General features: G+C 38.0%; 1 protein-coding gene across 2 annotated transcripts in view; it reads left to right on the top strand.

The window, feature by feature from the left end:
• Positions 1–15,181, top strand: part of efna5b (ephrin-A5b) — a 41,024-nt gene extending 25,843 nt beyond the window's left edge. The window contains exons 2-5 of one of the 2 annotated variants that reach the window (XM_079468235.1): positions 4,938–5,230; positions 10,712–10,777; positions 10,950–11,030; positions 12,514–15,181. In XM_079468235.1, coding sequence (XP_079324361.1) covers positions 4,938–5,230; positions 10,712–10,777; positions 10,950–11,030; positions 12,514–12,632 — 559 coding nt within the window. In that variant the 3' untranslated portion in view covers positions 12,633–15,181. The remainder of the gene's footprint in view (positions 1–4,937; positions 5,231–10,711; positions 10,778–10,949; positions 11,031–12,513) is intronic. The other variant, XM_079468236.1, reaches the window with a different exon arrangement.
• The last annotated feature ends 2,874 nt before the right edge of the window (positions 15,182–18,055 follow it).

The raw sequence follows: 18,055 nt of genomic DNA, 5'->3' as shown, positions 1-18,055 counted from the left end.
AATCTGGGCACCTCCAGAACGCTCTGGATAGTTTACACGCATTCTTTTCCAAAGTAGAACCTGCTGTTTGTTGGCAGGGAGATTATCCGAGCGTGTCACACACGTGTGCTGCACATGTTAAACGGTCTTCTCAGTCGTTGAGACGGTGGAACCTTCATCTGTAAACTCCTCAGCGATGGAAATCCAGCCCGTGTTGTCATGAGAACGTTATACAGCTGTGAATATTACCTGTGCTGACACACGAGGAGGTTTTATTGAAGCAGCTGTTTCTCATATTGAGCGGAGAGCAGGTGGACTTCTGTGGAATATAAAGACAAGCTGTTGACGACTTCTGTCAAACCTCCCGCAGGGTTTTATGGGAAGGGGGCTGTCGTGGACTTCCGAATTCCTGCTAGCTATAGTGGTCCTCGGGGAACAGAGCAACTGTTTGAGAACAACCTACAACTTTTCTATGGTTTGCTGACGATTAAGTATCGTAGCACTGAAAAAAACATCAGTTTAAAACAAATACGAAGTGTTTGTATATTCTGCTGGACTTTGTAATGATGAGTTATATAAAGATCATTTATTAAGCATCAACAATAAGAATGATGTCAGAAAAAAAATGTAATACTTCTAGTTTGAGAAATAAGATGCATTTCTATAGATGTGTGTTTGAGAGAGACAGACAGCTTAATGTGTTGAGACTCAATGACAGATATCAGACGTGTTTTCTGTCTCATGAGGACAGTGTTTGTTCAGAATGATTCTGCATGATGTTCAGATATGTTGTTTGTTATGTGTGAGACACATCGATCCATTAGACATTTTAGATGTGATGTGCTTGCGTGTGTCTCAGTTAGTGTGTGTGTCTCTGTGTCTGTGTGTGTTGCTCAGTGTCTCTGTGTGTGTCTCAGTTTGTGTGTGTGTGTGTGTGTGTGTGTGTCAGTCAAGCATCAGTGAGAGCAGAAGGCTGGAGATATGCAGTGGGCTCTTATCACAGAGAATCTCTCTGACTCTTCTTGGCTTCGGTCGACGGGTCACAGTCATTCTGCTGTCTGATGGATCTTTATTGAGCTCGAGCTCATGCAGCTGTGTGTGATTGTTATGAAATAGAGCGTTTAAGAGATGCACACACACACACACACACAATGTAGATGAGTTCAGAGTGGAGTTAAAACAGTGATGTCATCATGTCTTCAGGGTTTATAATCAGAGGTTAATAAATGATGTAAACTCTGTGATTACAGAGCTGAACTTCTCCACAGCTGAAGCATAACAAAGTTGTGTCTGGATCACAATGATCCTGTCGTCCGTTCCCTCTGAAATAACCAGAACGTCCAGCAGATACAGACAGTGAAGGTCAAGAACCGTCTGTAAACAACGCTGACAAATAATCTTCATTCAAACATTCAACCTTACATCTGTGACCTGTGTTGAATTCCCACAGTAAATGATTCAAATCCAGGAGGAGAATGTTAAAGCTTTCACAGCTCAGGAGATTGAGTTTGTGTTTCATTTACTGAAAGCATCTGCTCAGTCTGAGATGTTTTATCAGACAAATCTGAGCTCAGTTTGGCACATTGATGACATCTCTTCTCAAACTCTAATGACAGACACATACACAAGAGAGAGACTTAAAGAAAAGTTTCCATTTGCTCTTCATCTCATTGATATCTAGTGTGTTTGTTTGTGGTGTTTTGCTGAATGTGCTTCTTCGTGAAATCAATACGTAAATCTGAAGAGACAGAATGTTTGTATTGGACAATATTTCATGTGGAAAACCAGAGATAGATGATGAATTTAAATGATATTGTGTAAAGTCCCACAAATGTCAGGAGGCTTCTGGAAATCAGTGTGCGAATGTACAATTTATGGACAGAATGTATGATATCAATAACAAATAAAAACAGATTAAACTCTCACTATAGACCTTAAAAAGCATTCCCAATATAACTGGTATAGCAACTGTATTCTCTCTCGTCCATAAAACAGTAATATTCATTTTCAACAATCTTTTTGTTGGCATAATATTGTTTGAATTAATATTGGTTGTGTAACCACTAAAAAGCTTGTGGTATTGATTCATGTCATAGGAAATAGTGTTTTATAATATTCCCAAAGGACCACAAGTTCTTTCAGTCCATTGAAGTGTGTTTATGAAATGATATTTCAAGGCTAAGAAACCAGACTTCAGTCCGCTGTAGATTTAAGGGGTGATTATCCTCTTCAAATATTCATACTTGAATAATAACAAATGATATAGTAACATTAGAAGGTTTGAGACATCAGTGCTTTTGCGTTTGGCTATTTCTTCATTGTTCTCAGTGTTAGAGAGCTCCAGGAACATTTCATTGTACCTCATCTGTGCTGTCAAGGTCATCTTGATCAATTGTAGATTTGCAGCACGTCCAGACGGCAGAATAAGATAAACGTCCAGCCTATAATCTCATCACGACCTCACACATGTCATGTAGTCATTTAGTAACTTTTACAATACTATTCTATTTGTTACATGAGAAAATTACAAATGTTTCTTCAATACATCAACCACAGCTTTCATTCATTTCAACATTTAACAGTCATTTCAAATGAAAAGCAAATATGTTAGTTGTGTCAACTAACACGAACAAAGATGAATTCAGGCTGTAAATATGTTGTTTATTTGCTCAAGTTAGTTAATGGATAAACAAATGTTAACAAATAGAACTCTATCGCAGTCTTCATTTTATTGAAATCTCATTTTTTAACATCAATACTTTCCTTTATCGTGGAGAAGCACTGGTGCTTAAGACTGATAAAGCCGCTCATGTGTTAATTGTTGGGCGTAACCGTTCATCCTCTCTCTTTACACCCCACACAACATTTACAGTTTCATTATAGGCTCATGCTGGGGGTGAGGAGGGGTAATGAAGCATTCTGTAATGAAGAAGAACATTATTAACTCGCTTAATTCACTTGATGAAATGCTCCGTCGATACTCACAAACACACAGAAAACACACACAAACAGATACACACACACACAGATACACACACACACACACACTTACTCTCCACACACACAAACAGATACACACACACACACTTACTCTCCACACACACAAACAGATACACACACACACACACACACACACACACACACACACACACACACACACACACACACACTTACTCTCCACACACACAAACAGATACACACACACACACACTTACTCTCCACACACACAAACAGATACACACACACACACACTTACTCTCCACACACACAAACAGATACACACACACACACACTTACTCTCCACACACACAAACAGATACACACACACACACACTTACTCTCCACACACACAAACAGATACACACACACACACACACTTAATCTCCACACACACAAACAGATACACACACACACACACTTACTCTCCACACACACAAACAGATACACACACACACACACTTACTCTCCACACACACAAACAGATACACACACACACACACTTACTCTCCACACACACAAACAGATACACACACACACACACTTACTCTCCACACACACAAACAGATACACACACACACACACACTTAATCTCCACACACACAAACAGATACACACACACACACACTTACTCTCCACACACACAAACAGATACACACACACACACACACTTACTCTCCACACACACAAACAGATACACACACACACACACACTTACTCTCCACACACACAAACAGATACACACACAAACAGATACACACACACACACACACACTTACTCTCCACACACACAAACAGATACACACACACACACACTTACTCTCCACACACATAAACAGATACACACACAAACAGATACACACACACACACACACACTTACTCTCCACACACACAAACAGATACACACACACACACACTTACTCTCCACACACACAAACAGATACACACACACACACTTACTCTCCACACACACAAACAGATACACACACACACACACACACTTACTCTCCACACACACAAACAGATACACACACAAACAGATACACACACACACACACACACTTACTCTCCACACACACAAACAGATACACACACACACACTTACTCTCCACACACACAAACAGATACACACACACACACTTACTCTCCACACACACAAACACACAGTCACACACTTACCACTCCACACACACACACGCGCACGCACACAAACACACAAACACACACACACACACACACACACATTAACGCTCAGACACACACGGATGAGTGTAAATTGTTGTTCAGTGTGTTCGGCCTTCACCGTCCCATCTTTCTGTTTTCTGCCCGTGTGACCCTGTGATTTATTTGAGCTCTGCCGTTATATCACACTGTCACACTAGAGATGCTTTAGACACATTGCACGTCACATTTGGATGACGTGAGGAAAAGGATTGTTTTCTAGAAACGTGTCTTGAGTGGAGAAAGTGTTCTGTCGCATCATTTCTCTAACCCAAGACAAATAATGAAAACATGAACCCGGCTGAAAAATGTTTGTTTAACAGCGGATGGGTTCAGGAATGAGGCTGTTTATTCATTTGTTTAAAGTTTGGAATATGAAGGCGGAGAATATTTATAGAGAAAGCGTCCGTCTTTATCTCTTACTGTGGTATCTAAACAAACTCAATGTTTGTAATATTAGCTGTACTGTAAGCGTCATGTTGTCCGTTTGCTCAAATAAGGAGATTATGAGTCGTTCACATGAGGTTGGTTTCTGTTTTGATGAATGATTCTTGTGTTTTACTCAAGATCGATGAGACGTCATTCAAAGTTTAGAATCATACGTTTCCAGCGCTGATCTCAATGATCTCAACCTGCTCTGAGCCATTTATGAGCAGAATGTTGTTCATGTCAAAGTGATGAAATGTACCAGTTCTCTACGATTCTGTCTTATTCATCATGATCCGCGTGTCTTCTGCAGGTTTCAGCGTGGAGACTATCACATCGACGTCTGTATAAATGACTATCTGGACGTGTACTGCCCGCACTACGAGGACTCCGTGCCGGAGGAGAGGACAGAGCGGTACGTTCTCTACATGGTGAACTATGACGGTTACAGCACGTGTGATCACACGGCCAAAGGCTTCAAGCGCTGGGAGTGTAACCGACCGCACTCGCCCAACGGTCCGCTAAAGTTCTCCGAGAAGTTTCAGCTCTTCACGCCGTTCTCTCTGGGCTTTGAGTTTCGACCGGGCCGCGAGTATTATTACATATGTGAGTATGACATCACAACACATGACCAACACTATATCAGAATATTAGTTAATAAAAATCATGTTCAATGAAATAATGTGTGTATTTAGTTAAGTTTATTTATATAGCACTTTTATAGTGTCCCATTGTTTTATTATAGTAAACGTGCACCAATCTTATTTTTGGCAGATTGATTATCATTTGTATGATCATAGTTTTACTACAGACATCATGGTGAAACTATAGTGAGACTAGGGTACATTTGTTGTTTCTTTAATTATGAAGCTAAAATCGATAAAATATGTTTAGTTCGTAAAGCACAATTTTATTTGCACAACGGCTTTCAACAATATGTAGAGTAAAAAATCACATTCAATCGAATGAAGTCGTGTCTGGAATATACGGATTGTTTCCCCGTCATTTCAGCAAATCCTAACCAGACTTTATTTCTCACGCTGTATTGTGTACATTACTGTATGAAGTGAGTCGGGAGCTTGACAAGGATGGCGTGTGAAGGGCAGAAATCGATATGAATCAATATTCTTTGGAAGAAAATAAACTTGCTGAAGGACACCTGTCTGGGAGGTGAGATGAAATGACAGCAAACCTCATTATTTCTTGCTCATAACATTGAGCGTGGCTCCTTTAGGACTTCATATCATGGCCGTGTCCCGAGGACGTCTTACATCGACAGGCGTTATGATGTGTTTGCTAACTATGAGTCTGTGAGGAGATCCGTCTGGTCTGAGTCCGCAGGCTTTATTCACTTTGTCAGACAGATGTTTTTTTTATGTTGGCTAACAGTCGCGTCATTTCCAACAGAAAGACAGAGATGGTGTGAAACCACTCGCTTTGATGATGAAATATACAGGCACCTGAAGACTAAAGACCTCAGAGCATCTGGCAGGAACATTAAAGGGCAAAACTCCAATATGCTGTTTATTTACTAAGCCCCGGGCCATCCGAGATGTAGGTGACATTTTTTCTTGAATAGCACCATAAAGAAGATTGTTATGTAAATCCGCAGCCCTCTTTGCTTCATATAATAAGAGTCTATGGACTCCACCTGTCTCAGAGTTCCCAAAGCACATCATTCCAAAAGTGATATTTTCATAAAACTGAACGTCAATAATATTCGCCATACTGTGCAGCCGCTGCACATGTGTAGTATTTGGTGGCGGATGGCCTACCAGCGTCAGGTGCGTTTAGCCCCACCTGCAGATAGGGAGTGTTGAGAAATGACGTATGCCATCGTATATCACAGGGAAATAGACACTCAGATTGTTTACAACCTTGAGTGCTGATCTTAACCACGTAGCAATTCATGCAGTTTAAAATCACGTAAACAATGGCTGATAAATGTTGGGGATAAGCACAAGTACGCACCCTTTTATGCACAATACAAGACGTCCTCACTCAACAATATATGAAAGAAGTTTATGGTACTAACAATAACAAAGTTTGACAGTTTTCTTAAGTAGCTAATTCAGTTTTATTTTTCTCACCCCATTGGCTGATTTTATTGCTTGTTTTCACCTTAAACATACTTAATTCTTCATTTTAGGTCCTTAAAAAGAGACTAAATATCTTGATTTAAGAATGTTTAGATATTTGCACTACAAAACGGCCAAAACATTTTGTTAGAATGTTGTTTTTGCAGTGAGCTGACAGTGAGGTTTGCTGGAGTTTAGTGTATTTTGTAAGACATTTGTGAGGTTTACGAAGACGTTTCATTTATTGTGTTTTCGATTTTATTAGACTCGAGAAACTAAAGCAGAGAGCGTACAGGAGTCTCTTATCTGGGACACACACGCTGGTTTTCCAGGGTTTTTTCTTTCATAATTCCATTTACTTTCTGTTTGGCTCTTAAGAAAGCAGCGCTGAATTGACTGGCCTCAGGACATTTACATTTAGTCATTCAGAAGACGCTTTTATCCAAAATGACTTACAAAGAGTTGGGGGAGCAATAATCGATATGTCATAAAAGAGCAATAGTACAATAGGTGCTAATACAAAGTTACTAGTTTCAACAAAAGCCAGAACAACACCTGTTGAGAGAAAGAGAGAGGATTAGTGAACTTAAGGAAAATACAGGACTCTGTTTAGAGCCGTTCACATCTGCTGAATATACAGTATTAACAGTGGGCACGTCTGTCTCACGGGTCAAAGGTCAGGACACACAGCTGACCTCCCACCACCACCAAATGCTAAGACAGCATCTTTTTCCAATATTGTGAATTTAAAAATGGATTTTAATCTCTCATGGTCTCCAAATCTAATATCACAGGAGCCGTGGGAAGATGATGAGAGTGTAAATCACAGTGTGTGCGTTAGAAAATCCAGATGCCGTTTTACAGTCTGCTACTCAAACAGAGAAACACAGAGTGAACCATTTATCCAGAATAAAAGAAATACAAACAATTATAAAACATTATGACAAGAATGTAAAGATCACATACTGACTTCTTTAACATTATATTACATCATTTTAGTCTGTAGTTTAAGTTTTAGTCTGATGTTGGGAGTTTTATGATGTCTTAATAAATCACAGTTTATCTTTCACATTTCACATTTATGCATTTGGCAGATGCTTTTATCCAAAGCGACTTACATTGTATTATCCTATACATTTATACATAGGTATCTGCAATCCCCTGAGGTCCAACACACAACCTTGCACTGTTAACACAATGATCTTACCACTGAGATACAGGAAAGCTGTAGACCATCGACTGCTCCGGTCCTAATAGATGATGCTTTGGATGTGATGCGGTTGGCATGGTAACGGCGAGCATCCTCTTGCATTCACACAGAGATGCAGATGAGTTAAATGACAGAAGACTTCAGTTATTATATTTCTGTATATGATTCACAAAACACACTTTCATCTGGCAGTGTGAGACACATTATCAGACCTTTGATAAAGGAAACCGTGTTCTTGGCTTTGTTTTGTTTCATCTGATCCTCTTCTCTGTCCTCTGGGATTCGACACTTCCCAACTGCCGGCTGTTTCTCTTTTCCTGTGCGTGTGACTGTAACGTTCAATGGCACACGGCCCGGACCTGAACGCATGAACGCCCGACCGCCTGACAGACAGCATGTTACAGTTATTGAGAGACGCTCCCAGAGCCCGTCTCATCATACAGAGAGAGAGAGAGAGAGAGAGAGAGAGAGGCACTAAACGTCTGGAGATGATGCTAGTGTCCTTGAGAATTCTCATCATCACTTTGACTGCAGCACACTGAACTCATGTGAAATAACATTTACATAATGTTTAATAATGTTTACATCTGTTTTCCAGTGTTTAACCACAGAACAGACTGCAAAAATAAACAGACAGTACTCATGAAATACTTGAAAAATTAAATCTACATTTTTATTCTGTTCTCTGAGGTCCACTTGTGTTAATCATCAACAGCAGTTGTCATGTAATATTTCATCAAATTCAATATTTCAGGCTGTTTTTTGCCACCGTACTCTAAGGTTTTAATACAAATAGGAAAGAGAATCTTGCGGCTCCCTCACACATTATTGTCTCTAGGGTCAATTATTCGAAATTTTGATTTTTACAGCACCTGAAAGCAGAATACATAAGCTTGTTGTGAGAGGCCAACATTTGGCCAAGATACAACTATTTAAAACTCTGGAGTCTGAGGGTGCAAAAAAATGTTATATTGAGAAAATCGCCAACTTTAATTCATTTACGGTAGGAAATTTACAAAATATCTCAATGGAACATGATCTTTCCTTAATATCCAAATGATTTTGGCATAAAAGAAATCCAACACCGCTCTGTGGTGAGGAACGCAAACTCCAATGATACATAAATGGAGAGAAAACCCCCAGGTGAAACCAGACTCAGCCGGGAGGACCAGTTCTCCTCTGACGTGTCACAGCTGCAGTCATTTTTGTGAGGTTTGTCTGCTTCATCCCTCTCATAAATCTCGAGAACATTATGACAATCACAGCTGAAATGAGCCGTTCACAATGTTGCTGAAAAGATCAACAGGTGATATATTGCATACAAATGCATGACTGACATAATTAGAGAAATCGCAGGCTTATTTGTGTGATGATGAGAAAAAAATACATGAGAATATTAGGCACGACTCAGATACGATTGAAGTTACCATCTGAGATGTGTTAGAAATAAACCTTTTGTGATGTGTTGTAGTCACATGGAAAACAATAAGTGAGTGTAAAGGATTATAACCAGAGAAAGTATATTTCAGAAGATGCTATGAGTGATGTTTTCTGCAGTAGTCTGTGTTAATGCGAGTGAGTTTTTTTTGTGGTTGTCAGGTGGTTGTTGTGTGGTTTTTAATTCGTTATTGTGTAGTGATGGGAGCTCACACCTCAATGTCTCTGTGATATTATGTTTCTGGGATGTTTCTCCGGTTCCTCCTTTAACATGAGATCAGCATGAGCATCATTCACATCTGCTGTAACATAAACACTGAAGTTTAACATTGATCATTTTTATCAGATGACTATAGCAACAGTGATGCTTTACTGAACAAAAACCACCTACATGATGTATTCACATGAATATATGCACTGTAATCACACACACACTCGCTGTATACATAAGAGAGATGGAGAAACTCTGACTCACTCATTAAATGAGAGCTGTATATTTAGCAGCGCTGCATGTGTTCAGCCGCTGTCTTTGTCAAATGAAATAAATGCTGATCAATGTGTTCACTCGAGCCGTGGGCCTGGATGCCAGATATCCAATAGAAAATGAGTCTGATTGTTATTAAACCGCCTGTGAGTTTTTGGAAACGCACCTTGTGTTTTAATTTCATTACTAGACACCTGTTGTGACATGAAACCATTACGGGACACTACTGTGGTATTACTGTACATACTTAAATCCCTAAACATGGTAACAACATAGGACTGCAATGGAAGTTTAACCCCTTCTGTGTCAAACTGTGATGTGTGTAATGAAAGAAAAAAATTGGTTTCACAGAACAATTAGCAGAAATTGTGTATTTACTATTGAAAATAGGTACAGTTTTACAATGTGCACATGGACTACACTAGACCACATGGAGTCACAGATGTTTTTAAGCAGAATCTAAAAGCGTATTTAGAAATCTGTGACACTTTTTGAGTTACCGACATGCAAACTTCACAAAACAAAGACAAAAAGTCTCTATTTGTCACTATTGTCAAATAATAGAACAAATATCGCTAATGTCAAACGATTCTGCTAATACATCTGTGTAAAAACAAAATAAAGATTTTTTTACCTCCTGTAATTTAGCTCTAAATCTCCGGTGAAAATTGTCATTTTGACTCCCACCTTTAAAACCGAAAAATTACTCTGTAAATATTCACCCATGACTTTAAATATGTTGATGTTTTTTATCATTTCAATATTCTTGTTCTACAGAAAAACAATTTCCAAAATGAACATTTTTAGTTGGGGAAGATTTCTAAAATGTTTGATTTGAGCTGAACTCATGTCTTTGTGTCTTTTCTTTGTGTTTTCAGCGTCCATGATCACAGAGACGGGCAGAAGATCGTGTCTCAAGCTGAAAGTTTTTGTGAGACCACCAAGTAAGTGTCATCTTTCAGAAGAGATTCTCATTCGTCTGTAGACAGTAATGGCAGGTGATGCTTCTGTGTGTGATGTCACAGCTTTCTTTTGATTGGCAGGTGGGCTGGGCTGCTGATTTATCACTAACATGATTGGCTTACAGTCTCTTTTTCATTTCCCCTGTTTTTGTAGATGGCTGCGAGAAAACCATAGGCGTTCATGACCGTGTTTTTGTCGATAATGACAGAGTAGACAATGCATTAGAACCAAGAGGTCAGTAAAATCACCTGTGCTTTTTCTTCTCTCTCATCTCTCTCTCTCTCTGTCTCTCTGTGTCACGTCAGCATGTTCTGTGTAGCGCCTGTAGCTTCTCTTATAGACTCAGACTGGTTTCTTTATGCATGAAGTATTAATAATGCATCATGTTGAAACGGCTGAAGGCTGTCGGTCAACATCTTAACCAATGAAGTGACCGGAAACAGGTCACCTGACTGTTGTGTGAGCCAAAGAGTTTGGACTCCTTCACGTCTTCCAGCTGAAATCCATGAACTCACTTAACACGCTGTGAATAAATGCATGTATGCCGATAGAATGAAGCTCCGCCACTTGAAGAGATGCATGATGTTTCTGAGCCAAATGAGCGTTTGGCTTTCCAAGGTGTCTCGTTTAATAACACCAAGCTTGTTTTGGCTTTGTTTTTATGAAACCTGTTACATACTATACAAACACACTTAACTCAGCTGGTCAGATTTACTGCATGTGTTGCCAGAATAACCAAAAATCAACCCATCACAAGCACACACACAGGTTTCTTTTGGTGTGTTCATGGGGACCTGTCGTGATGATCCATTGGTTTTATCTATCTGTATTTTTACATTTTCATTTGATATCATGCCTCTCTCTCTCTCTCTCTCTCTCTCTCTCTGTCTCCTTCTCTCTCTCTCTCTCTCTCTCTCTCTCTCTCTCTCTCTCTCTCTCTCTCTTTCTCTCTGTCTGCTGTGTCATTGTGAAGTCATTGATTTATTAGTGCAGAGACTGAAGGTTTGAATCTTTCTCATGGAGCATCACACCTGTCCTGATGTCCTCTGACACCTCACGGCCCTTCACTGACGATAACCTCACAACAATAAACCTGACACACACACACACCTCAGTGTCCGCTGCTGGATTCTCAATCATTTACTTCAACTTTAATCATCTTTACTGTAAATACTATATACTCCAAATAAACCAAAACATTTGGTTCTAAAGCTTAATTTTCCTGCTCTATTCTTGTTTTCCTGTAAAATTATTGGTAACGCTTTAGATTACGGACCGCAATGTAAGAATTTCCTTACTCTTACCGCTGTATTCCCTCAAACTTTAGATATTGTTCTCCTTTGTCTACAGACATGTAGAGGAACATTATTGTTCTAATCAGTTACGCTGTAAATCCTGTTTAATTATGAGGTACATTGCGGCAATAGAAAAAAAATCTGGCTAAAAAAATAATCTGGTTTCTTCTTTGAATAAAGTTTTAGTTTAACAAAAATGACATATGTAATCAGAAAACAAACTTACTTCATTTGTCATTTTGTATCTTGATTTAAGAGTATTCAGAATAGATATTCGTCCTAGAAAACGAAAAACAGTGTTCAAATCATGTCATTATTATTTACCCTCATGAATAAATACAGGTTTTTAAAGAACACAAAAGTGAGAATATTGAATTAGCAGTTATTCCTGAAGATTCATTGTTATTTTTCTGTATTTCTAGACGACACGAGTCATGAAGCAGAACCCTCTCGGAGTGACGTGTCTGGTTCTGAACGGCCGGTTATACCTGCGCTGCCTCTCCTGCTGCTGCTCTGCGTCTCTGTGTTTCTCACCTCATAGCCCAACACAGCCCCAGAACACATCCCCCCCCCCCCTGAACGTCCAGGCCCAAACACGAGCGGCCCGATGCCGGGGCTTTGAGACTTACCAGGAACGCTTCAATTACGCTTTTATTTTGATTCGCAAATATATAAAAGGTCTTTCGCTGTCTTTGATGAAGAAATGTTGATTAAGAGAAGAAATGCAGATCATCCGTTTAACCAATCGACTGTGACGGTGAATCGTGATTTGACAGCCGGTCACAGGGGATTGGGCGGCTGGGAGGAGTGGGTGGAGTCTTAGACTTGGAGAGAGTTTTATTGGGGTCCTTTGAGAGCGAGTCGCTCATTTTGTTGGTAATTAGCGCAAGTGTTGAACGTGCGGAGAGAACGCTTCCTCGTGATGGTTTACAGGTGAGGGTCGCATAGAACACGCCGGTAAAAATCAAACCGTAACTGTGGCTCACATCTCTGCTGTTAGAGGTAAATATACAAAGAATTCTTGCCTTTAAAAACGTCGTCTGCCTTCTCTTAACAAACTGCAGAATTCATCCGGAGGTGTCGTCTGTTCAACATCTGCACTCCTTCACAACAGACGACGGTGTATGAGTTAGTCTGTCATTAAATTGTGAATTCAGAGGAACGTTCTGTTTGTTCACGACTGATTTAAGGGACTTGTCTTACTTAGACCACACCACTAAAAACATCGATTTTGTATTTTGTAAAATAATCTTACTGCAACATAAATATCTATATTTTTCCTATGACCTTTTATCAATCGATGTGAGACATCAACCTTACGGGATCATGGGAATTCCTCTCATGACTGTTTCAAAATCTGACAGGAACCAAATATCAAAAGGGGCTCCACGTTTCTAGGGGTGGGAAAAGGAAGTTCATCTAAAGAAGCCTTATTCTGTACACAATACTAATATCTCTAAAAGTGCTTCAAATGAGGAAAACCGTGACTACGTGTGTTTGTTCTATGTGCAAATAGCTGTTAATTCAGAGCAATTCTGACTGGTTTAAGATGCTGAACGCAATACATTAGCACTCGACTCAACAGCCTTACAAATGCAAAGATTTTACCAGACCTGTTAATAACATTTCACCTCCAAATAATGAACAAAAATTATGTTTTGCTTAAAGAACGATGCCTGTCCACACGACTAAATACTGTAGTAGACTTAAGGATAATAAAGTGAATTAAAATAGTAAATATTTATAACCTGATTACAGTACATATTGAAGTATACTACAGTATTTACTGCAGTTTTTAAATTCACTATAGTACTGTACTATTCAAAAAGTAATCATTGCTATAATATAATACAAAATACTCCAATTAGCTTCAATTTATTGACGTAAATAATGAAGTATACTGCAGTATGTTTTCATGTGGCAGATTTTTTAGGATCATTGAGGTTTTTTGCATAGTAATGGAAACCTACCTTTTCATTTCCAAGCCGTTTTTGTATTACAGAGTCATAATGCAAAATGTCATAAAAATAGGCTTCATGATTTAATGCAAAACCTATATTTGTCATTTGTTTGTGGGGTGTTATAGTTCTTGTCCTGACTTAGAAGAACAGACTTTGAATAGTTTGAAACGCTTGTCATGGTCCTCTTATGGACAACAGACATTTAGAGATATTTGTGCTTTTAAAACAGCTGGTGAAGGAGGTTTCACATAAAAAAATAGTTTAACTTCGAGAGAATAAAGAATAGTGTGTTGGATAATGGTATCTGCCTTCTCTAATAGTCAGTAGATCTGTTCTGCGTTCTGTTTCTTTTGGTTTGAGCAGCAACGACAGAACTGAAAGAATTCAACCACATGTGCTGCGTTTTCATGGTTTACAGTTGAAACTATGAAAACACTTTTGAGAATCAGCTTGAGTTGTATTTCTATTATTACCATGATTACCACGCTTTGGACACACTCTGAACTGAGAAACAAGAATCAGCTTATTAAATGGATACCGTGTATCCTTAGCACGTCAAAAATATAACATGATAGTGTTAGAATACTTTCTGAAAGACAAGGAAATCTAGACACTTCATTATTAATTATTATTATTATTATTATTCAACATTATTGCCATTGTTATGATGGATATCACATTAAATGTTCTGATGAAAATGTGTTGTACATAATGTTTGATATTAGGGTATTCATTTGATTCATGTCTTTTCTAAAAGCGTGAGAAATCTTTGACACTTTCTACAGCCAATAAGAGGTCACCTGTGAACTGTGGTTTAGAGCCAATAGGACGGCCTCCATTTCACATACAGTACTTATGTCACGTCAATCGTTTCTCATCATGGTGCGGATCAGAAGACGACTGATTGCGCAGTTTGGTCTTTTTTATTTTTTAACAGAGAGAAGTGGCTGGTTTCATACAGAGGCATGTGCATGGACTTGATAATGAATAACATGTTAAATAAAGCCTTCATTTGACTGTTTTCACCTTTTTTTCTCGACATGTTTGTGAAAGTTTAGAATCTGTGTTCACCCCAAGTGTGTGTTTGTGTTTGATAATTTCACTGAAATAAAACCAACGTGCAAAAGCGAGTTGTGCAGATACATCTGAGGTGATGTTTGGATTTGTTTGATTTCAGTCACTTTAGAATTCAATCCAAAAACGAATCTGTTCATGGTCACCAGAGTCTTCAAACAGACCAACTTTATCGTGTCTATCTCTGTGAACAGATCCAGATCGATTCTGAATTTAACATTGAAGTTTTTTTCATTTCATGTATGTCAGTTTACATTGTTATTTCTTATATGTTGCTCTTTCATAGCTCAAAAGATTTGATTTGGGTTAAATTATAGAAATACAAAGAGAATCAAATGAGAGCGTAACAGTTGAAACACATGAAGAGTCTGGAGGTGTAAATCAATGTAGATTGTAGAATGTCAATAATCTGGATTTGAGTAAATGTGATGAGAAAAGTTTGAGTTCATATTGAGATCTTCACTAATATTGACTTTTGATCACAGACGAGACGAATCTGAGCTCAGTTTGACACATTGTCGACGTCTCTTCTCAAATTTGTTATGTTATGAAATACTAAATTGCAGTTTAGAGAAATTAAAGTCACTACAAAATATAATTACGTTTTTTCTGTTATTTTCAGTTAATTTGATATAAAATGGCAAAAATCTGGATTTTAATATTCTTTACATGAGGTTATATCCATGGAGGATAAAATGTTTTTTTAATCGATTGTTTTATATTTCAATAAAACTACATTTCAAAACACAAATGTAATAAATAATATTCAATACATTTATTAATTTCACAATTTAAAAGGTGATTATTTTAAAAAAAATCATTTGGCAGACGCCTTTATCCAAAGCGACTTACAAGTAGTTTATTTGTTTACATTTTATGTTTTAATTATTAAATTGATCAATTGATTCTTAATTTTATTTCTAAGTGGCACTCCCAGTCCTCCATATATATCAAGACTGGTAAGACAAAGACCTATAAGTCTATATATACTGTGTATGATAATGTTTATTGATAATTCATGAAAACAGACATTAAAACTGTATTTCAACAATGACATTTTTCACCTTCATCCTGTTTGCTGAAGATAAATGGAATGGAGGTTTTTGAGTTGATTCTGAGTGATGCTCAATCTGAAACCTGCCGCAGTAAATCTTCTGGTTTGGTTTATTCATGTCTCAGTCTGTGTGTCAAACCCTCGCTGCCGTGTCTCATGTAGCAGCGTGTGAAGAAATGAAACTCAACCATTAAAGTGTGTCCCAGTCGCCGCTCTTCTTCTGATGACACTGGTTTCACTGGTTTCATTTTCTCTGGCATCTCAAGGAACAAACTTTTTGAAAAAATTATAATAATAAAATGGAAAAAGTCTGAGGTCTGTTTTTGTATGTACACTTATAGCAAAACTATAAATAACAACAAATAAAAGAACGCATTGCTTGGCTATTTTCTTGAGTTCTTTTCTTTTTCTCAAAACATAAGATTACACATTATAAGGCAGTCTTATGTTTTAAATCATTTGAGAACATTGCAGTTCAATATTAATAGTATAATACCTTTAACAAAGTGTTCAACAGCATTAAAACATTAGTTCAATACAAATGATACTGTTTTAAAGAAAATTCGTCAAAAGATCAGCTTTTCTTTACATTTACAGTTACATTTAGAAGACACGTTTATCCATAGCCACTTACAAAAGAGTTCAGGAGCAATAATCGATATGTCATACAGGAGCAATAATACAATAGGTGCTAATACAAAGATACTAGTTTCACCAAAAGCCAGAACAACACCTGTTGAGAGAAGAGAGAAGGGGTTAGTGTACATTAAATATATAAATATATACATTTTTATAGTTTTCCCTCTTTGAATGTCTGTGAAAAGTTTCTTTTAATATGACAAAATGTTATATATAATAAAAATTTATATATTATGTGAGGTGAAAATGAGCAACGGTTTTGTTCTAAAGCAGCTTTTGACAATCCTGCTGTTATAGTTTATGATTTCAGGATATTAATTGTGTCCTCATTTAAAAAACATGCCTAGGCCTACACACAGATTTGATCGTAAAGCGTGCGTACACAAAAAAAAATAAAAAACGAAAAAGTGTTCAGCGCCACGTCAGGGTCTGAACAGATGTACCCACGATTGCTTGTCTGAGTGCTGCAGGTTTTTGGAAATATAAGATATAACATTCTTGCCGTCTGTACAGGATTTGGATGTTGACAGGTGCAATGGATCAATGACATCATTAAAAATCTGATTGTATTACGTACGCCAAAGTTCAATTTTGCGTTCATATACTACGCCAATGTTTGCGTGCACCTCAGTGGATAGCAGCCATTTTTAAACGTACATGAAGAGGAAACACTGAAATAATTTAAATAATATTGTTATGTTTAGGCTTTGTTAGAGGTTATACTATGCACACACTAGGGGGACTGGTTAATAAGACAAATTGCCGTATAATATGCACACGAAAATAGGTCTGAATGCTCGCAAAATTGAAATCTGACGTACGTAATATACGATATTGCAACAGCGCGTTTTATTTATATGCAATTTACGAGAACTGGTTGATGAATCACAAATACGCACTTTGAGAAATGATCGTGAACGGTTTCTACGCAACATTTTATAAATGAGGCCACGTGTCTTTTTCTGAAGTAAATAACACGTTTACTCTCAGCATCACAGATGCCGCAGCATATCTGAGAATATCAAGATAAATGTTGCTGATCTTTTGTCCATTTGTGAAGATGAACAAGGTTAAACTGGTTTGTGTGGACGGATGACATCATTAGGCCCTGCGAGACCCTCTGACCGCGGGTCATAAATTCGTCTGTAATGATTTTGTCGTTTCATTCAGACAATAACTCTCCAGCACACGGTTTTATTTGACGCCTGATTTATGCCTTTAATACTTTGATGGCAA

The sequence above is a fragment of the Barbatula barbatula genome (genome assembly GCF_947034865.1).
Source record: "Barbatula barbatula genome assembly, chromosome: 11".
NCBI lineage: Eukaryota > Metazoa > Chordata > Actinopteri > Cypriniformes > Nemacheilidae > Barbatula > Barbatula barbatula.
The sequence above is the reverse complement of the archived record's forward strand: the minus strand, read 5'-3'. Positions and strand labels throughout refer to the sequence as shown.